A 22,965-nucleotide genomic window follows, 5' to 3' on the forward strand; every position below is an offset into this window, starting at 1 on the left:
TTGGGCAAATTGCCATATCTCAGTTTAATCTAAGGGTTTTGCATTTAAACAAAAATTTGCATATATATAGCACTTTAGAAAAAAAAAATTCTGGGCAACTTTAAGCACTTCATCATCTATGAAGTGATATGGTATCTATTGTAGATGATGAAGTGCTCTTAAAGGCAGCAGCCTTTACCCACAGCAAATGTCAGAATAGCAAGCAGGTATCGGTCACTTCACCTGTTTTTGCTGCTGTAGAACAAAGGATAAATATGGACCATGGGACAAAGGAGAACTCCCCTGCCATTCTTCAAATGCAAGATTTACTTTGCTCGCCTGGTAGTGGTAAGCAGGGCCTTGGTTTATTGTCTCATCCACGCTGCAGCATCTCGGACAGTGCAACACTCCTTCAGCCCTCTGTTGGACTGTCGGCCTGGATTATGGATTCATCACACAAATGAGGTTTGAGCCCACGATCTTCAAATTCAAGATATGAATGCTATCTGCTGAGCTACAGCTCAGAACTTTTTTAATGTTAAATTTTAAAATATATTGCGGAAAAATGACATGTTGCTGAAGCTTTTCGTCTTGCACTCATTAGGACAATTTGCAAAAGTATCAACTGAAGGGGAAAACTGTCAAAAATATGTGTTTAATATTTGTAACTTCTTTGAAAGAACAGTTATGTAGAATGGGTTTGGCTGTACTCCAGGTATTTAAACGGTGCAAGTGATCCAGTTGCAACCTGCTGACAGTGTTGCCCACAGTGACGGTACGCTGGAAAATGGGGCAGAATTCAGTTTAACAATAGGAAAATCATAGTCAGTTAATGTCGCAAATCCTCCAGGATTGTTCTGAACCCCACAGAAATTTTAATCTCGCAGAAACTGACGCAGTTAAACCAGGTGGAAAACAATGGGATAGTTAAATGAAATGGGGCACTTTAAAGCAAAGTGGCTTTTAAAATGTAGCTATTGGAGAAAAAAAAAGCAGCTTTTTGACTCAGAGGGGTTGGCTGGAGGCTGAAGGCTATGTAATGGAACCTCCAATGATAAGTCCAACAAAGGCTCGGCAACCCTATGTACAGCATACACCTGAACTTATGATGCATTTCAAAAGCAGGGCTTCACTTCGAGTGCAGTAAATGTCAGCAAAATGGATTGCTGCTCTACTAGATGGTAATTGTTTTTGACTTTTTTCAAGAACATAATTAAACAGGATCTAAGGCAGGCAGAGGCCAGTCCTACAATGGACCCAGCATATGCCTGCTTGTTAATATTTGTTCACAGAATTTATAATAGAGAGCCATCCTATTCCAAGTGCTACTTAGCCTACTTCAGTCAGTGGGTAGTGGAACAAAATATTTCTTAAGCTGCTGCAGATTGTCTAGCCAACCATTCATTAACGGAGTGTCTGAAGGCCGTGGTCAGATTTTTGACCAGGGCAGTTTTAAAGCCAGGTGGATAATACGCTGTCTGTTACAATTCCACTCAATGTAGCCCCAAGTCTATAAGAAGTAACATGCAGCAGTGATATTAAATGACAGAACAACAGGAAGGCTTCCAGACAGAGTAAATGGGACTTGTGGAGACCAGACTTTGCTAATGACCAGCTCATTAATAAGATTTTCATCTGTGCTACCAAGTTTGATGAAGCAGTAAAGCAGAAAGATCTTACCTTTTATGAAATCTCTTACAGTGTCCAAAAATACTGGAAGACTTTTGAAATGTAATCGCTGTTGTATTGTGAGGAAAGCGCCATCTAATTTTCACACAGCAAGGTATGACAAACAGCAATGAGTTAAAGGACCAGATAAATCTATTTAAATGAACTTGATTGACAGAAGGCCATCAGCCAGGAGACCAGGGAAAACTCATATGGGTTTCTTCAAACTGTAACATGGGATCTTCATGTCTACCCAAACAAAGAAAAGCAGGCCCCTTCCAAAAAGGTGACACAATGCAGCACTTTGTCAGTATTACACCAAAGTTTCAAATCTGGACTATAAACTCAGGTGTTTAGAGTGGGACTTGAATCCATGACCTCTGATCTAGATGAACTGAGCCACACTTTACATCATAGCAAAGATTAAGCTTCTAAAAAAAAGAGTTTGAATGCAGTGAAGATGACTAGAATTGATTACTTAAATAAATGCAAGCTACATTGGACTTGTCTGTTGTAGACTGAAGTGGCTCATTTGTTCCAAAATAGTTTTCCAGACACATTGCTGGCAACTCAGTAGGATCATCTATTAAAACAATTTGCTACCTTCAAATGGGTTTGTATTTCCAGAGCCAACAAACCTTGTCTCTGAAATCCAGCAAGCCCCATAGGGGAAAACAGAATCTGTCCTTCCTGAGACTATCCTAAAAGATTGAGCAGCACCACCCATGTTTCTGGAGGAGATAAAGAACTGAATTTCCTGCCTTTTATCTCAAAAACATGCTAAGAGTTTAAAACATGGTGGAATGAGGATGGAAAGACCTAAAAGACTATTTGTTTGTCTTTATCACTGTTCCCCATACTTCTACCACTTCAAAACGGGACTAAGTGGACACAAGCGATAACAATTGACCTTTCTCCTGAAGAAAGCTAACAGTTATTTTCCGAACAGCATTCTGAAACTGCAGTCAACTGCAAAAACAAGCATTTTATTCCAAGTTAAATCCAACATTAGACACCCAGTGATGCTATTTTCATTCATTCCAGTCTTAATCCTTAAAAAACGGAGAGTGGATTTTTTTGTTTAGAAGGGCTGACCAAAAATAATCATCTTGTTATTTTTCTAAATAAACATTGCAACTATACTCAAAGTGTAGCCGTCTGTTCAGATTTATGGGTAATTTAAAGTATCTCTCCATCAATTAGGAGCAACGATTACTTCCTGCTATTTGAGAGACACAACAGCTTGCATTTATATAACGCCTTCAGTACAGAAGAAGCATCCCAAGGCAATTAGGGAGATTAAAATAGATGCCAAGGCAAAGGAGGAGATATTATACCTTAAAAAGGAGATGGAACTATGAGAGTTTAGGGACAGAACTAGGGCTAGAAACAGTGGCATGATTGTCAATGAAGGGGAAGGGGAGATGGGGTGGCTCAGAGCTCAGGAAGGTGGCCATTTGGCTTTCAGTAGTGGCCAAATGTGCCAACCTGAAAGGTAACAAAAATGGATCGAACATTCCCACAAAGCTGTCGATAAATATGAGCACGTTCCTTCAATTCTATTTTCGGAAAATAACAAAAAGTGCGAGAGTAAGAAGGGGAAATGCAAATGTTGAAATCATCCAAGATCATTCTTCGTGAATTTTTAGCCAGTTGATAAATCCTGATTCAGCAAGTTTACACTACACAATTGCCAAATATTAATCCAACTTTTTTACAAATTAAATTTATGAGCAGACTAACTATTCACAGTAATGACTTAAACAATGCTTACCATAATATTCATCTTCACAGTGGCACCACTGAAGGAAATTCACAGTTTGCCTCATTCACACTGTACACACCCCCACTCCTACATCTGAATTTTCTGGGAAGACAGAGTTGGGCTGTCTGGGGACGGGGAAGGCTGCACTTGGTGATCTGCAGTATCTATGTCCCAAAATACAGACCCACAAAGCATTGCTTTTACATCTCTGTTAGCCAAAGAAGCTAACATATATTCCCCATCTACCTGATTTGCCACTAGAGCACTCAGTGTGTTGTCACATAGAAAATCATTGCTTCCTTCTTGGCACTCATCTAATGTAGACAAAATATAGATCAGTCTAACTGATACAAGCCAAGTAGGGTACAGTAACACTGGAGTGCAAAGTGGCAACTGTAGGCAAGTGTGTTGAAATCAAGCTCTTCTGGTAGTTTTCTGAATCTGCCTACCTGCTACAATGCAGTCAAAATACTTAGCGTCATACATCACCAGTGTTTTCAAGGAGCAGCCTTTTCAGGAGCCCTTGTGTTATCTAGGCAGAAGTCAATGGACTGGAACTTCAAATAAAGTAAGGTACAAGATACAGCTAATGTTTTATATACAGTCACACCTCATTGGCATAATGTGTTGGAAACGGAGCCCCACTGTACCCGGAGTCATCACAAAATTAAAGACGTTTAAAAGAATGAACCAATTTCGCTGACCGTCCGATTCAGGTTGAGAGGTAGCAGACTCCAGGTTTCTGCGCTTCACAAGAATGACAATTTATTACAAATAAATAAATTCTCGCTACAGAGTAACAATTTTGAACTGTTGGAAATAACTCTACTGGTCAAAATTCTCATCCCATAATAAACACCCCCTCTACACACATAGACACAGACACAGACAGGAAAAAAAAACAAGCAGTGGGAAAGTGTGGGAAGATAGTCCAGTGTTTCCTGTTCACAGGATATACTCAGATGACCAGAACATTCCTTGTTGGTTTTCTGACTCCTGAAACTTTCACCTGTTTGCAGAAGGCACAGGGTGACTGGTTAAAAAGTCACCACCTTCAGCAACTGGAAAGGGGAAATAAACTGGCGATTTTCAGGCTTATGATGCTTTCTACTGTAGAGAAAATAAAACATTCCTTCTCCTCCTGAGGCTCAACAATTTCTGTCCAAATATTCATACTCCCAGCAACAACAAAAACAGAAATTGCTGGAAAAGCTCAGCAGGTCTGGCAGCATCTGCGGAGAGAAATCAGGGTTAACATTTCAGGTCCAGTGATCCTTCCTCAGAACTTGCATCCAGCATCTGCAGTTCTTTCAGTTTTCATTCATATTCCCAGACTGTTCCAGCTACCTGGGAGTCAATCACATAGCTGCTGGCAGGCAAAAGGTTTGTGTCATCAATAATTGATCACAAATGGCAAATGGATGCAGGATCAATTGTGAATTTGAAATCTGACGTTGCTTAAAAATTAAGGTATGAAGGGATATGGGCCAAAAGCAGGTATATGGAGATAGGCCACAGATCAGCCACGATCAAATTGAATGATGGAACAGGCTCAAGGGGCTGAATGGTCTACTATGCCTATCACAGAAATCATCCTATCACAGCAACTGCTCTGCCCAAGACCACGAGAAACTACAGAGAGTCGTGAACACAGCCCAGTCCATCATGAAAACTTGCTTTCCATCCATTGACTCTACCTATACTTCCCACTGCCTTGGGAAAGCAACCAAAATAATTGAAGACCCTTCCCACCCCAGTTATACTCTCTTCCACCCTTTTCTGTCGGGCATAAGATACAGAAGTTTGAATACATGTACAAACAGATTCAGGAACAGCTTCTTCCCCACTTTTATCAGACTTTTGAACAGACCTCTCAAATGTTAATTCTGATCTCTCTCTCTCTGCACCTTCTCTGTGGCTGTAACTCTATATTCTGCACTCTGTTCTGCTAGCCTGATGCATTTTCTATGGGACAATTTGCCTTTATGGCATGCAAAATAACACTTTTCACTGTATCTCTGTAGGTATGACAACAATAAATCCAATAAATGTGTGGAAAATCCTAGGTGTCACCTGGATGGATCCTCATATAAACACAAGCAGCTTTATGGTCCATGTAGGTACCAACTACCTGGATAAGGCTAGGAAAGAGGTACACCTTGAGGAATTATCAGCAACTGGGGGCTAAATAAACAAAAAGAAGAACCATAAAGTCAATAATCTCTGGGTTACTACCCAAGCCATGTGCAAATTGAAGTAGGGTAAATAAGATTGGAGGAGTAAATGTGTGGGTCAAAGATTGGTGTGGGAGAAATGGGCTGCAATTCATGGGGCATTGGGAAAGAGAGAGCTGTTCCATTAGGAAGGGTTTCATTTGAATATGCTGGGACCAGTGTCCTGGAAGACCAAATAACTCGGGTCATAGTTGGGTTTAAACTAATTAGTGTGGGGCAAGGGTGTTTCAGTTGAAGGGAAGACAAAGTATGAAAACAAAACAAGTGAGTAGAGCGGCAGCATAGTGAAGAGGCAAATTATCATCAGTTTGATAGGAAGGGGTAAAAAACAGAACGCAGAAAAATGCAGCAGAAATTCGAATTAGAGAGAATAAAAAGGTTAAAAAGTTAAAAGTGAAGGCTCTTGCTCCAAATGCACACAACTTTGCTAACAAAATAGATTAATTGATGGATCAAATAGAAATAAATGAATATGACTTGATAATGATTACAGAGACATGATTATAGGGCGACAACTCCAGAATAGGTTATTTTAGATCCAGCAATTGGTAACGTGGTAGGATTTTTAAAAAAATTTATTCAAAGAGACCTTGGAATGCAAGTTCATAGTTTCTTGAAAGTGAATTCGCAGGTAGACAGGATAGTGAAGAAGGTGTTTGGTATGCTTGCCTGTATTGGTCAGCGCATTGAGTATAGGAGTTGGGAAGTCATGTTGCAGCTGTACAGGACATTGGTTGGGTCACTTTTAGAATACTGCGTGTAATTCTGGTCTCCCTGCTGTAGGATGGATGTTGTGAAACTTGAAAGGGTTCAGAAAAGATTGACAAGGATCTTGCCAGGGTTGGAGGGTTTGAGCTATAGGGAGAGGCTAAATAGACTGGGACTATTTTCCTTAGAGTGTTGGAGGCTGAGAGATGAACTTATAGAGGTCTCTAAACTCATGAGGGGCATGGATTGGGTGAATAGCCAAGGTCCATATCCCTCCATTCCTTGTACATTTGGATGAGTCCAAAACGAGAGGGAATAGGTTTAAGGTGAGAGGGGAAAGACTTAAAAAGGAACTAAGGAACATTTTTTTCACGCAGAGGGTGGTGCATGTATGGAATGAGCTGCCAGAGGAAGTGGTGGAGGCAGGTACAATTACAATATTTAAAAGGCATCTGGATGGGTATATGAATAGAAAGAGTTTAGAGGAACATGGGCCAAATGCTGGCAAATGGGACTAGATTTATTTGGGATTTCTGGTCGGTATGGATGAGTTGAGCCGAAGAGTCTGTTTCCGTGCTATACAGGTCTATGACTCATTGATGGGATACAGGTGTCATTGGCTAGCTCAGCATTTATTGCCCATCCCTAACTGCCTGGGTATTTCCAAACAATTGACAATGTTTTCATGGTCTTCATTAGCTTTTCAATTCCAGATTTTTAATTGAGTCCAAATTCCACCATCTGCCATGATGGGATTTGAACCCGGATTATTGCTTGGGTCTCTTGATTGATAGTCTAGTGATAATACCACTTGGCCATTAATCCGTACTAATAAGGGGAGTAATAAGAGATCCCGTATGTAAGAAACCTCAAGAGGGGTAGCAACTACAATATGAGAGACCTTCAAATTCAGTTTGAGGGTGAGAATCCCTAACCAATGTCCTCAACTTAAATAAGGTCAATTACAGAGGTACGAAGAAAGGTTAGCCTAAAGGAGGCTGGAAAATTAAGCTATAAGAACATAAGAACTAGGAGCAGGAGTAGGCCGTCTGGCCCTTCGAGCCTGTTCCGCCATTCAATAAGATCATGGCTGATCCTTTCGTGGACTCAGATCCACTTACCCGCGTTCTCACCGTATCCCTTAATTCCTTTATTGTTCAAAAAAAATCTACCTTTTTTTTAAAAGTGTTTACTGAAGTAGCTTCAACGACTTCACTGGGCAAGGAATTCCATAGATTAACAACCCTCTGGGTGAAGAAATTCCTTCTCAGTTCAGTCCTAAATCTGCTCCCTCTAATCTTGAGGCTATGCCCTCTTGTCCTAGCTTCACCTGCCAGTGGAAACATCCTCTCTACTTCTATCTTATCTATTCCCTTCATAATTTTATATGTTTCTATAAGATCCCCCCTCAATCTTCTGAATTCCAATGAATATAATCCCAATCTACTCAGTCTCTCCTCATAAGCCAACCCCCTCAACTCCGGAATCAACCTAGTGAACCTCCTTTGCACCCCCTCCAGTGCCAGTACATCCTTTCTCAAGTAAGGAGACCAAAACTGCACACAGTACTCCAGGTGTGGCCTCACCAGCATCTTGTACAGCTGCAACATAACCTCTCTGCTTTTTATTTCAATCCCTTTAGCAATGAAGGACAAAATTCCATTTGTCTTCCTAATTACTTGTTGTACCTGCAGACCTACCTTCTGTGATTCATGTGCAAGGACACCCAGGTCCCTCTGCATAGCAGCATGCTGCAACTTTTTACCATTCAAGTAATAATCCTTTTTCCTATTACTCCTACCAATATGTATGACTTCACATTTATTTACATTGTATTCCATCTGCCAGACCTTTGCCCACTCACTCAATGTATCTATGTTCCTCTGCAAAGTTTCACAGTCCTCTGCACACTTTGCTTTGCCACTCATCTTAGTGTCATCTGCAAACTTTGACACCCTACACGTGGTCCCCAGCTCCAAATCATCTATATAAATTGTAAATAATTGCAGTCCCAACACCGATCCCTGAGGCACACCACTAGTCACTGACTGCCAGCTAGAATAGCACTCATTTATCCCCACTCTTTGCTTCCTGTTAGTCAACCAATCCTCTATCCATGCTAATACTTTACCCTTAATGCCATGCATCCTTATCTTATGCAGTAGCCTTTTGTGCGGCACCTTGTCAAAGGCCTTTTGGAAGTCTAGGTACACCACATCCACTGGGTCCCCATTGTCCACCTCGCTCGTAATGTCTTCATAGAATTCCAGAAGATTTGTCAAGCATGGCCTGCCCTTCATGAACCCATGCTGCGTCTGCCCAACGGGACAATTTCTATCAAGATGCCTTGCTATTTCTTCCTTGATAATAGACTCAAGCATCTTCCCCACTACAGAGGTTAAGCTAACCGGTCTATAATTCCCCATCTTTTGTCTACTTCCCTTTTTAAAACAGTGGCGTCACATTTGCTGTTTTCCAATCTGCTGGGACTGCCCCAGAGTCCAGTGAATTTTGGAAAATTACTGCCAGTGCACCAGCTATTTCTCCCGCCATCTCTTTTAGTACCCTGGGATGCATTCCATCAGGGCCAGGAGACTTATCAATCCTTAGCTCCATTAGCTTGCCCAACACTACCTCTTCCGTAATTATGATTGTTTCCAGGTCCTCACCTACCTTCGTCTCTTTGTCTATTACTGGCATGTTATTAGTGTCCTCCACTGTGAAGACCGATACAAAATACCTGTTCAATGCCTCGGCCATTTCATCATATCCCATAACTAAATTCCCCTTCTCATGCTCTAAAGAGCCAACGTTTACTTTAGCCACTCTTTTTCGTTTTATATATTTATAGAAACTTTTCCTATCTGTCTTTATATTCTGTGCTAGTTTTTTCTCATGTTCTATCTTACTTTTCCTTATAGCTCTTTTTGTGGCTTTCTGTTGACCTTTAAAGTTTTCCCAGTCTTCTAGTTTCATGCTGTTTTTGGCCACTTTGTATGCCTTCTCTTTCAATTTGATAGCCTCCCTTATTTCTTTAGACACCCATGGCAGATTACCCCTTTTCTTACAGTCCTTCCTTTTCATTGGAATATACTTTTGCTGAGCACTTTGAAAGATTGCTTTGAAAGTCCTCCACTACTCGTCAACTGTCCCACCATAAAATCTTTGTTTCCAGTTTACTTTAGCCAAGTCCTCCCTTATTCTATTGTAGTTCCCCTTGTTCAAGTTTCCTTGTATTGAATTTTATCTTCGCACTCTCCATCTGTATTCTAAATTCAACCATACAGTGATCAATCCTCCCAAGAGGATCCCTAACTATGAGGTCATTAATTATTCCTGTCTCATTACACAGGACCAGGTATGGCAGTGGCAGATATTTAAGCAGATACCTGAAAATGCTGAGCAAACATGTATTAAGTGTCAAAAAAGGGCTCGTGAGAATGAGACATATTTGTTGTGTTTGCTTGAGGCCGTTAAACACCGATTGTGACAACCATGTCTCATTCCCACGAGTCCATTTTTGACCAGAATAACTGTTTTCTGAGCATTCTGAAATATCTGTTTAAGCATCTGCCACTGACAATCCACTAACTTAGTTTGACAGCTTAAAGCAAGCACAATGACTAACAGCTGCAAGGCTGCACTTCACACACACAGAATCTGTCACTTCGAGTCTTCACTCCCAAACCCAGCTGAATGATTCTTGTCCAACCTGTTTGCCAAGTCACCAAGTGGAGGCTTGGGGACTGCTTTGCAGAATACCTACGCTCGGTTTGCACTTAACAACTGCACCTCCCAGTCGCGAACCATTTCAATTCCTCCTCCCATTCCTCAGATGACATGTCCATCCTGGGCCTCCTGCAGTGCCACAATGATGCCACACGAAGGTTGCAGGAATAGCAACTCATATTCCGCTTGGGAACCCTGCAGCCCAATGGTATCAATGTGGACTTCACAAGCTTCAAAATCTCCCCTCCCTCTACCGCATCCCAAAACCAGCCCAGCTCGTCCCCGCCTCCCTAACCTGTCCTTCCTCCCACCTATCCCCTCCTCCCACCCCAAGCCCCACCCCCATCTCCTACCTACCAACCTCATCCCGCCCCCTTGACCTGCCCGTCCTCCCTGGACTGACCTATCTCCTCCCTACCTCCCCACCTACACTCATCTTTACTGGCTCCATCCCCGCCTCTTTGACCTGTCTGTCTCCTCTCCACCTATCTTCTCCTTTATCCATCTTCTATCCACCTCCCCCTCTCTCCCTATTTATTTCAGAACCCCCTTCCCCTCCCCCATTTCTGAAGAAGGGTCTAGGCCCGAAACGTCAGCCTTCCTGCTCCTCTGATGCTGCTTGGCCTGCTGTGTTCATCCAGCTCTGCACCTTGTTATCTGCCAAGTCATGTAGTTTGTAGTGAACTATATGTCCTGCCATATACACTGAGTGATATAACTCAAATGGAGAACGTATTCGAGTACTCACTTAATTTGTAGTTCTATTCTGTAAATTCACAATATTAAAGTGAATCATTGGCTCCTGTTGAAATAAAAAAACAATTAATGCATTAGTTATTTTGTTTTAATTCCCTTGACTGAGGGAAATGACCACTGCTTGAAGCAAAAGTGTGGAGCAGGATGTGGAGAAGTATCTGTACCTTGCACTCTGGCTTCTCACCTCAGATCCAAAGTTCTCAGATTGCAACACTTAGAACAGATGTGTTTGCGCTGGATTATCCTGGATTCCAGCTGCTTACACATGCTGCAGCAGCAATACATCATCCATCCTGCTCCCACTTTCATATCAACTTAATTTCTGAATTAATCATTCTAGATTCTCTTCTCTTTACACTTCACTATCCTAATATTAACTAAAGAAACACTAGTATCAATCTTATACTTTAACATTTAATATGTAAGAATTCTTAGGGATAGGATTTACGCATGTTTGGAGAAGCATGACCTAATTAGGGACAGTCAGCATGGCTTTGTGCAGGGCAGATCATGTCTTACTAACTTGATTGAATTTTTCAAGGAGGTGATGAAGGTGATTGATGAGCGTAGAGCAGTGGATGTTGTTTACGTGGATTTTAGTAAGGCTTTCGACAAGGTCCCTCATGATAGGCTCATCCAGAAGATTAATATGCATGGGATCCATGGTGACTTGGCCATGTGGATTCAGAATTGGCTTGACCACAGAAGGCAGAGGGTAGTGGTGGAAGGTTGTTTTTCAAACTGGAGGTCGATGACTTGTGGTGAACCTCAGGATCTGTACTGGGCCCTCTGCTGTTTGTGATATATATATTAATGACTTGGATGAAAATGTAGATGAGTGGGTTAGTAAGTTTGTAGATGACACAAAGATCGGTGGAGTTGTGAATGGTGTAGAAGGTTGTCAAAGGATACAGATCAGTTGCAGATGTGGGCAGACAAATGGCAGATGGAGTTTAATTCATGTAAGTGTGAAGTACTGCACTTTGGGAGATCAAATGTTAAGGAAAAGTATACAGTAAATGGCAGGACCTTGAACAGCATTGATGTACAGAGGGATCTAGGTGTTCAAGTGCATAGCTCCCTGAAAGTGGCCATGCAAGTAGATAGGGTGGTGAAGAAGGCGTATGGCATGCTTGCCTTTACTAGTCGGGGAATTGTGTACAAGAATAAGGATGTCACGTTGCAGCTTTGTAAGGCTTTGGCTAGGTCACCTTTAGAATATTGCGTTCAATTCCGATTGCCACATTACAGGAAGGATGTGGAGGCTTTGGAGAGGGTGCAGAAGAGGTTTACCAGGATGCTGCCCAGATTAGAGGGTATGAGCTATAAGGAGAGGATAGAAAAACTCAGGCTGTTTTCTCTGGAGTAGCAGAGGCTGAGGGGAGATTTGATAGAAACCTATACAATTATGAGATGCATAGATAGGGTTCATAGAATCATAGAATCATAGAATCCCTACAGTGTGGAAACAGGCCCTTTGGCCCAACAAGTCCACACCGACCTTGGAGCATCCCACCCAGACCCATCCCCCTATAACCCACCTAACCTACACATCCCTGAACACTACGGGCTGATGGTCAGAATCTTTTTCCCAGGGTTGCAATGTCTAAAACTAGGGGACATGCATTTAAGGTGAGAGGGGGAAAGTTCAAAGGAGAAGTGAGGAGCAGATTTTTTACACAGAGAATGGTAGGAGTGTGGAACGTGCTCCCAGGGTTGGTGGTGGAGGCAGATACGATAGGGGTTTCTAAGAGACTTTTAGATAAGCACATGAATGTGCATGGGATGAGTTTTATTTGGCGTCATGTCCAGCACACCATTGCTGGCCAAAAGGCCCATTCCAATTCCATGTTCTATGTTCTAAACAGTTTTTCAAGAAAGTGAGAAGAAAAATACTAGACACCTAAATACAAACTTTAAAAGACTGGAAAAACTCTCCAAGCCTACTAACCAATCGTGTGCTTTTTCTGCACTCACATCACTTGGTGGTTTGTGATTTCACTCTGCCATTGATTTCACTATATGTCAGCTTCTCAATCCATGCCTTTTATCTTATCCTGTTTACTGCTTATTCCGAAGATTTTACTTCTTGCAGTAAACTCTACTTAAAGCACTTCTGTTCCCTTATGCATTGAATATCCAATTTGAACCAAATTCCCAGTTTCAGTCACTTAGTTCTTGTGTCTCTTTGACAATGTCTCCAGTCGCATTAACTGCGCTCCTTGCTAACTGTGAGGTGCAAAAGATCCCTTTCTTAATGTATCTGCACAGGGCCCCTTCCTTGGCATGGTAATTAGCACCTTATTTAGACTAAGGACTTCAGGGGCTTGAATGCTAGCTGCCACAACTATTCAACTACCTTTTTTAATTAGAACATAGAATATGGAACTGTACAGCACAGGAACAGGCCCTTCGGCCCATAATATTGTGCAGAGCATGACACCAAATTAAACTAATCCCTTCTGCCTGCCTTTGGTCCATATCCCTCCATTCCTCATATATTCATGCGCTTATCTAAAAGTCCTTTAAACACCTCTATTGTATCTGCCTCTGCCTCCACCACCACCCCTGGCAGCGTGTTCCAGTCACCTACCACCCTCTTGCAAAAAACTTGCCCCTCACATCTCCATTAAACTCTCCCCCTCTTACCTTAAATGTATGCCTCCTAGTATCAGACATTTCAACTCTAGTATAATAAAGATTCTGACCGTCAACCCTATCTACGCATCCATAATTTTAAATAGGCATCTATCAAGTCTCCTCTCAGCCTCCCCTGCTCTAGAGAAAACAGCCTGGGTTTTTCTAGCCCCTCCTTATAGCTCATACCCTCCAATCCAGGCAGCAATCTCTTCTGCACCCTCTCCAAAGCCTCCCCATCCTTCCTGTAATGTGGTGACCAGAACTGAATGCAATACTCTCAAGTGTGGCCTAACCAAAGTCTTATAAAGCTGCAACATGACTTCCTAACTCCTATACTCAATTCTGCCTACATATTTGCTCCTCAATGGTTATCGGGGGGAGTCTAAAGTATAATCCTCTCAGAGTGATTGCGCCCATCTTATTTTTGAGCTATTAAGCTATTTTATCTTAGGAGCTATTGTTTGAAACTGGCCTTACCTCCAAAACTGAACTGGGAAAAGATACACCAGTTGAATTCCCACTTTGAACCAAATTCACAGTTTCACTCTCTCAGCCTTTGTCTGACTCTGAGAAAATCTCTAGGCCCAGATAGAATTCATCCTAGTGACTTAAGAGAAGTTGCAGAGGTTGTAGATGCTTTGGTGTTAGTTTTCAAAATTCACTCGATGTAGTAAAAGTTCAGTCAGACTAGAAGGTAACAAATATACTTCCTGTTTTCAAGATGACAGGGATGCTAAGACAGGAAATGATAGGCCACTTAGCTTGACTCTGTAGTGAGTGTTAGAATGGATTGTTAAAGAGATAATAGCTGCAAATTTAGAAAAATTCAAGCTAACTGGTTTTGTCCAGATCCTTTGTCAAACCTGCTGTGCCCATACCCACTCAAATGCCGAACATCAACCTCAGCCTTTCTCACTGACAACACACTTAAAATATTGTAAAATACATAATTTACACTTCTTCTTACAACTGCTGTCTCTTTCTCACATCCCATCTCAACATGGTCAACCTATTGTCTATCCCCAGAGCAGCACTTTTCACCCAATCGCTTATGTCCTGCTCGCGAAAGGGACACTCTCTGTGCTGTAATTTTCCATATGTACAACATCTGATCTTAACACCCTCTCTCCAAGATGGTCTCTCTCTTTGCCCCTTAACATTTGGCAAGAGACTTTGGCAATATTCTCTCCCTTTTTTTCTCTTTCTCAATTCTCCATCTCTCTCTAATCCTTCCTTTAACAGGGCCTTGACATTGCTTTCACAAACTGAACTCCAGTCAAATTAAAGTTCACTAAGAAGCAATTAATTGCCCAGATTTTGCATCAAATTATTGCTGAATCTCGTCTAGGACACCTGAAAGTGTCAATTTAGCTACAGCTTCTGGAAGCTAATCTGTCAAAAGTCATTCTTTCTTCAGTCAATATCAAATACAGAATGAGAGAGGACCGCTTAGTTATCAGTACCTTGTTGTTTAGGGTCAGATAGGATTTCTACTTTGAGGGAGTTCCATTCACAATCACAGATCATGATGTGCCATCATGTGAATAAATGCTAATCTTCTCTTGAAGCACACCAAACGACAATGTTTTTGTCAAGAAAGCTGCAGTGCTCCTCCTCTGTTGATATCAATCCATCCTGGATACATAAAGATGTATCTGTTTTCTATTTTGATTGTGGACTAACATGGGAAAAGAACTGTTTTAAAATCAAGGATCACTGAACATTTTTTTTAAAACACAAGTAACCTAACATTCATTGCAAGTGCTGTTTAAACAGCTGCTTGTTCAAGCAGTGGTAGAAATCTAGTTTGTAGATAAACTGGAGCCAAGGATATACAAAAATGGAGCTTTGGCTGGCAACAAGCAGATGATTGTTCTGGGACCTAGTGACTAATTATAGATGATACAGGCCGTCTGTGTGCCAGCAATTATGTGATTGTCTCCCAGGTAGCTGAACAGTTTGGGGGTATGAATGTTTGGGCAGAAACTATTGGACCTCAGGAGGAGAAGGAGGTTTTTTCTTCTCCACAGTAAAAAGCATCTCAAGCCAGAAAATCACCAGTTTATTTCCCCTTTCCAGTTGCTGGAGGCGGTAATATTTTATGGATGAGTCAAAGACCTATATAAGTGTGAACCAGTCACCCTGTGCCTCCTGCAAACAAGTGAAAGTTACAGGAGACGGAAAACCAACAAGCAATGTTCTGGTCATCAAAATAAACCCTGTGAACAGGAACCACTGGAGTGTGAGAGAGAGAGTGTGTGAGAGAGTGTGAGACAGTGTGAAAGAGAGTGTGTGTGAGAAATAGAGAAAGAGTGAGAGAGAGAGAGATGGTAAGAGAGAAAGGATGTGGGAGACAGAATGTGAGAGAGTGTGAGAGAAAGAAAGTATGTGAGAGAGAGTGTGTGAGAGAGAGAAAGAGTGTGAAAGAGAAAGAATGAGAGAGAAAGAGTGTGTGTGAGAGAGAGAGTGTGTGAAATAGTGTGTGCGTAGGGGATGTTTATAAGAAGGTTAGAGCTTTGAGCAGTAAAGTTATTTTCAACAGTTCAAAATTGTTAATCTGTAGTGAGAATTTGTTTATTTGTAATAAATAATCATTCTTGTGAAGTGCAGAAACCTGGAGTCTACTTCCTCTCAACCCGGATCTGAAAGTCAGGTAAATTGCAGAATTCTCTCCAGCCCAGTGAGGAGTGGCTACATAAAATCTGACTCACTCATGCACATTTTTGAGCTGAGAAACACAATAGTCACTGTTTACATGCTTCAGAGAAATAGTGTTCCTGAAGACATTGAGCTACATCTTGTACCTTAATTTTGGATAAAGTCAAGTCCTACGACTTTGCAAAAGTTTCTGCCTAAATATCACAAGGACTTCTGAAAAGGTAGCTCCTTGTAAACACTGGTGATATATGACTGATGACTATATTTCTGATGAAGGGTCTAGGCCCGAAACGTCAGCCTTCCTGCTCCTATGATGCTGCTTGGCCTGCTGTGTTCATCCAGCTCTACACCTTGTTATCTCTGATATGTGACTCTAAATGTTTTGGCTGTGATAACAGGCAAAAAAGATGTGGTTTAGCGTTCATCATACAAAGTACTTAGTGTTTAATTACTGAATGATGATTGAGAGAGATGGGCTGGATCTTCATGCGGCAAGTTTGTTTCTGTCACAAATTCACCCCAATGGGAAATCAGAATCTATTGATGGGTCAGGGACAAGTCTTCCAACCAATTAGTGCAAAAACCACACAACACCAGGTTATAGTTCAACAGGATAATTTGAAAACATATGCTTTTGAAGCCCCATTCCTTCTTCTGGTGTTAGTGAGAGAGGTGGCATCAGGTACAGAATTTATAAGTAAAAGATCAAAGGCTCATAGAACTGATGCGAATATATTGAACAAACCGAAGATGGCTTCTAAACCGTTAATCAGTTAGAAAGGAGATGCAGGTTTTGATTGATTAATATGCAAATCCCAGAATTTCTTTCAAGTCACTGCCCTGAGATAACGAGAGGTGACACCTCAGATCAGACAATGCATTTTAGGTGTGAGGCCTTGTTTAGAATCTGTCTGTGTTTTAACTTGGAGTCAGACTGGTTTTGCTTCCAAAGTAGGAATTTATAAAATGCTACTTTGACCGACTGTCTACAAGTTGTGTGCTTTTTGAACAAAATGGAATGTATCTGCAATTACAAATCTGCAAATTCAAATTCACCCCATATGTGTGTTTGTGTGTGTGTGTGTGTGTGTGTGTGTGTGTATGTATAAGTGTGTGTGTGTGTGTGAGTATGTGTGTGTGTGAGTGTGTGAGTGTGTGTGTGGGAGAGAGACAGAGTGAGTGAGTGTGTGTGTGTGTGCGTGTGAGAAACCAGATAGAGAGAAAGATTGTGTGTGTGTGTGCATGTGATAGGGAGAGAGAGTCTGTGTGTGTGTGTGTGTACATGTGTGTGTGTAGGAGAGAGACAGAGTGAGTGTGTGTGTGTGTGTGTGTGTGTGTGTATGTGTGTATGTGTGTGTGTGTGAGAGAGAGAGAGAGTTAGAAAGAGAGAGTCTGTGTGTGTGAGCATGTGATAGGGACAGACAGTCTGTGTGTGTGTGTGGGAGAGAGACAGAGTGAGAGAGTGTGTGTGTGCATGTGTGTGTGTATGATATGGAGAGAGAATGTGTGTGTGTGTGTGTTTGTGTGCGCGTGTGGGTGAGAGTGTGCATGTGAGTGTGTTTGTTTTAGAGAATGTTTGTGTATGTGTTTATGTGCATGAGTGTGTGTGTGTGTGAGAATGTATAGTGGGGTCGGGTCACCTGTAGTGTGACATGAACCCAAGGTCCCAGTTGAGGCCGCCCTCATGGGGACCGAACTTGGCTATCATCCGCTACTCAGCGACACTGTGTTGTTGTGTATCCTGAAGTCCGGGATCCGAGGCTGACGTCCTTGACCACTGAAGTGTTCCCCCACTGGGAGGGAACATTCCTGTCTAGTGATTATTGCACGGTGTCCATTCATCTGTTGTCGTAGCATCTGCATGGTTTCGCCAATATACCATGCCTCGGGACATCTTTGCCTGCAGTGTATGAGATGAACAATGCAGGCTGAGTCACATGAATATCTGCCGTGTACATGGTGGGTGGTAGTGTCCATGTTGATGATCTGACATGTCTTGCTGAGGTTACCATGACAGAGTTGCATCGTGTTGCGGTCGCTGTTGTCCTGAAGGCTGGGTAATTTGCTGTGAACAATGGTCTGTTGAAGGTTTGGTGGTTGTTTGAAGGCGAGAAGTGGAGCTGTGGGGAAGATCTTGGCGAAATGCTCATTGTCATCGATAATGTGCTGAAGGCTGTGAAGTACCTGGCGTAGTTTCTCCGCTCCCAGGAAGTACTGGATGGCGAAGGGCACTCTATCGGACGTATCTGGTGTCTGTCTTCTGAGGAGGTCATTACGGTTTTTCGCTGTGGCATGTCAGAACTGGCGATTAGTGAGTTAAGCATCATATCCTGTTATTATGAGGGCATCCTTCAACACCTTCAGGTGTCTGTTAGTGTTCCTCCTCAGCTGAACAGATCCTATGTATGCGTAGAGCTTGTCCATGGCGGATGGCTTTTTTAATATGTTTGTAGTGGAAGCTAGAGAAGTGCAGTATTGTGAGGTTATCCGTAGGCTTGTGGTAGAGTGAGGTGTCCGTCCTTGATGGAGATGCATGTGTCCAAGAACGACACTGATTCTGAAGAGTAGTCCATGGTAAGTCTAATGTTGGGATGACACTTGTTTGCTATCGCTATGTAGTCGTTTCAGTGATTCCTCTCCCTCGGAGGTCCTGTCCAGCAAAGAAGTTTTGTTCGAACTTGTGCATGAAAACGTTGGCATGTTGGGGAGAAAATCTGGTCCCCATGGCTGTTCTCTGTGTCCAGATGAAGAACTGGTTGTCAAAGGTGAAGACACTGTGGTCGAGGATGAAGCGGATGAGCTGCAGGATGGTGTCTGGAAATTGCCAGTTGTTGATATTGAGTACTGAAGCTGTTGCGGCGATGCCATCATCGATGCTGGTGTAGAGTGCTGAAACATCCATTGTGACGAGGAATATTCCTGGTTCGACTGGTCTGTGCGTGCTGAGTTTCTGTAAGAAATCTGTAGTGTTGCGACAGAAGCTGGGGGTTCCATGCAATGGGTTTCATGATGCCCTCGACATAGCCAGAGAGGTTCTCACACAGCGTCCCATTGCCTGATACGATGGGACATCCAGGTGTGTTGGCTTTGTGTATCTTTGAAAGGCAGTAGAAGTCCCCTCCGCTGGAAGTACGTGGGATGAGAGTGTGTAGGGTACTCCGAAGGACTGGATCAAAAGTCTTTATCAGTCTGTTCAGTTGACGGATGTGTTTTTGGTTAGATCGGTAGGTAGTTGTCTGTAATGTTCCTGGTTGTTCAGTTGTCAGTGCAGTTCCTTGCAGTAGTCCGTTCTATTATGTATGACAATGGCTTCTCCTTTGTCTGCTGGTTTGATGACAATGTTGTGATTGGTCTTGAGAGCATGGATGGTGTTGCATTGTGCCTGGGTGATGTTTTGCACTACCGCATGAGTGTGGCTGATAAATCTGGCATTCATGCATTCTCTGGCAGCTTGAGCATACCTGACAAGCCCCGGGCAGCAATGCCCCGGAGGGTTCCAATTCGACTCCTTCCTCTTCGGTCGCTCCACCCCGGCTCTCTCTGTCAACTGTTTTGGTTCATTGGTTGTCTCGTTGGGCTCACTGCTGACATCTTGGAAGAATTCCTGGAGTCTCATTTGTCTGATAAATTCCTCTGTGTCTGCCACGAGACCAATGGGGTCCTTTTTAGTGGTGGAGCAGAAATTGAGTCCTCAGCTGAGAACTTTGATCTCGTCCAGTTGAAGAGTGTGGTTGGATAAATTGACAATGGATTTTCCCTGAGGTGGTACCAGGGAGACTTGGCTACTGCTGGTGGTAATACCAAGGTCCCCCAGTTTCTTGTTCATGGTGTGCATGTAGGTGGTGTCGTTCCATTGCCTCATCTGCTTGGCAGTGTCTCATAACTGTTCTGCTGTATCTTGAGTCAGGGGGATGAAGTGCAGAGAGTGAGGGAGAGACAGAGAGAGAAACTTTGGCAGCCTTACTGTTTTGCAACCTTATTTGTTGGGCAGCACGGTGGTTCAGTGCTACCTTACAGCATCAGGGAACAAGGTTCGATTCCACCTTCAGGTGACTATCTGTGTGGAGTTTGCACATTCTCCCCGTGTCTTTGTGGGTTTCCTCCCACAGTCCAAAGATGTGCAGGCTAGGTGGATTAGCCACGCTAAATTACCCACAGTGTGCAGGCTAGGTGGATTAGCCATGCTAAATTACCCACAAACTAGGTGGATTAGCCATGGGAAATGCAGGGTTACAGTGATAGGGTGAGGGGTTGGGTCTGGATGGGAAACTCTCCAGAGGGTCGGTGTGTACTCAATGGGCTGAATAGCCTGCTTCCACACTGTAGGGATTCTACAATTAAAAGAATAGAAGATAGGCATTCAGACTACAGATAGCAAGAGTAATAAAACCTTTAAAAAGAATTTAGTTCTTTCTGCAGTACATCATGCAGAATGCACAGCAACACTGACGTGAACAATCCCATACACACTGATCCTGCTACAGTTATAACAAAGTTTGCACCTTGTTTATTTAATGAGCTTCAACTGCTCTTTTTAAACAGGATAATTACAGTACACCGTCCAGAGATTGCAATATGTCCCTAGTGCAACATCTAATTTCCAGTTCTGAAGAAGGGTCACTACAACTGAAACGTTAACTCTGATTTCTCTCCACAGACGCTGCCAGACCTGCTGAGCTTTTCCAGCAATTCTTGCTTTTCTTTCTGATTTGTAGCATCTGCACTTCTTTCGGTTTTTATCTAATTTCCGGTTAGACTTACATTTGTTTTGCACATTTCGCAACCTCAGAAGAACCCAAAATTTAAGTGTCTTTGAAGTGTAATCATATTCTGATGTAGCGGTCTAATAGCAATCAAATTGCACGTTAAAAGTTCTACAGACAACAAAGTAGGCGAAGATGAGGATACTCCATTCTATAAAATGCAACCATCAGATATTTCCAATTCAGCAGGGAGCGCGGGGAGACAGGACCTCAATTTGACAACTTGTCTGATTCACAGCTCTCTTCAGAGAGCAGCAGTCCCTCAGTACTGCACTAAACTATGGTACTGGATTGTATGGTACTCAAATCTACTACCTTCAGAGGTGTAAACGTTACCACTGATCCTTGGCTGGTTCCAGGGTTTTAGTCTTCACTACTCTTTCAGAAAGACTAGTCCATGCAGTTGTCACTCTGTGACAGAAAATACATTTCCTGATATCAATTTGAACATATAGTATATATATTATACATATATGTATAGTGTCTCCGCATTGTACTCCCACCGTTTAAAGGAATTACCTGGAATCCAAGCCAAGAAACAGAAGGGTCTAGGCCCGAAACGTCAGCCTTCCTGCTCCTCTGATGCCGCTTGGCCTGTTGTGTTCATCCAGCCCTACACCTTGTCGTCTCAGATTCTCTGCAGTTCCTACTATCACACAAACACACTCCCTCAGTCCCCGCTGGTGTTTATGTTCCTCTTGCGACTCCTCCCATACTTTTATTTCTCAGAACTATCTCCCCTCCCTCTCACACGCAATTGTCAGGCTTCTCTCAAATGCATCCCATCCAATACTTCCGTTCGTCTCGGATTCCTCATTCCCACATTCTTGTGGTCATTTTTAGAATTAGATTTTATTCTCCGCCCCCGAATTCCCTGTTGGATTTCTTGGTGTCTGCCTTGTGCTGATTCCCCTTCTTGACAACCTGACAGGAAACGAGACCATTGCCAGCCAAGTATAATTGGAGCCAATGCAATACTGAATACTCACACAAAGGTTGGTGAGTGAGCGGTACGAGTTATCCAGACAAGCTCAAACATTACAGCTACATTACAAGATCTTTTCATCGCCAGCTCCACACTTTAAGATAAAGGATTTATCCTCACTCCGTGTCTGAGTGGAGTTGTAGAACACCATTTCCAGTCTGGGTGGCAGCACTGAGCTATTTCCAACGACAATTCGCTATTTCCATTCCATCCCTTAGCCTCAATTGGAAGAACTCCCTCACTGAGAGCTCCTGCACTTAGTTAACAGCAGAAGTGGAAAGCAAAACACACCTTTACCTGCCTGGGGTGGGGGGAACACTCATGGCAACGTATTGCAGTTTGAAACACTGCAAGAAAAGAAAGAGACCCGGCACTTATTATTCTTTTTTAATGTTTGCTTGTTCAAGCAGCCAAGAAAGTCCACTTTCACCCAGATGTGCCGTGTAATGAATTATTCGCTTTCATTTTTAAAAAAAAAAATAAAAGGCAAGCTTGCATCAAGAACTGCAATCCGGAGCACACGCTGCTCAAATCGACTTACCCCAGAAGAGCCTGCGGTTAACTATCCAGCAGATCAGTCAGCTCCCTCCTTTATCTCAGAGCGTCCAGTTTAGGACAGCCCGGATAGCTCTGAACAGCAAAGGATTTAGCTGCGAATCTACTCCACCCCCAACATCTGACTGATCAATTCCCTCCTTCTAAAACTGTAATTCCGATAAATAGTTCTTTAATTGCCTTTACATTAAAAGGTGTCTCCTATCAGCCCACTGTGAATCTGAAACAAACACCGTTTTGTTTTGACAATACATTTTATTAAACACTCAATGAAGTGAAATCGCTGGTCTCTCTTAAACCGAGCAGTTTCTCCTAAGCGATCCGGAACGAAAGGACGTGCATTTATGTGGCACCATCCAGGATCAAGCCTTGTAAAGCCAACAAAATCACTCAGGGTTTATCTGTTACGGGTATTTCAATCAACGTGCTCGGGCACTCCAGAAGGTGGCTCTTAAACCTGGACTTTCTGGCTCAGAGATAGGGACACTGCCATCGCTTCACAAGCCACTGCACAAATGCCTTCCC

General features: G+C 42.6%; 1 protein-coding gene across 10 annotated transcripts in view; it reads right to left on the reverse strand.

Annotated features, from left to right (window-relative positions):
* LOC109929472 (monocarboxylate transporter 12) overlaps nucleotides 1-22,520 on the reverse strand; it is a 53,177-nt gene extending 30,657 nt beyond the window's left edge. For 2 of the 10 annotated variants that reach the window (XM_048609020.1, XM_048609010.1), the window contains exon 1: nucleotides 17,778-17,814. In XM_048609020.1, the coding sequence (XP_048464977.1) occupies nucleotides 17,778-17,791 (14 nt within the window). In that variant the 5' untranslated portion in view covers nucleotides 17,792-17,814. Of the gene's footprint in view, nucleotides 1-10,831; nucleotides 10,886-13,956; nucleotides 13,976-14,942; nucleotides 15,158-17,777; nucleotides 17,815-21,215; nucleotides 21,262-21,419; nucleotides 21,736-21,889; nucleotides 22,002-22,426 lie in introns of those variants that run through there. The other 8 variants (XM_048609017.1, XM_048609016.1, XM_048609011.1 and 5 more) reach the window with 8 other exon arrangements.
* Between the last annotated feature and the right edge of the window lie 445 nt (nucleotides 22,521-22,965).

The sequence above is a fragment of the Rhincodon typus genome, chromosome 20 (genome assembly GCF_021869965.1).
Source record: "Rhincodon typus isolate 14 chromosome 20, sRhiTyp1.1, whole genome shotgun sequence".
Classification (NCBI taxonomy): domain Eukaryota; kingdom Metazoa; phylum Chordata; class Chondrichthyes; order Orectolobiformes; family Rhincodontidae; genus Rhincodon; species Rhincodon typus.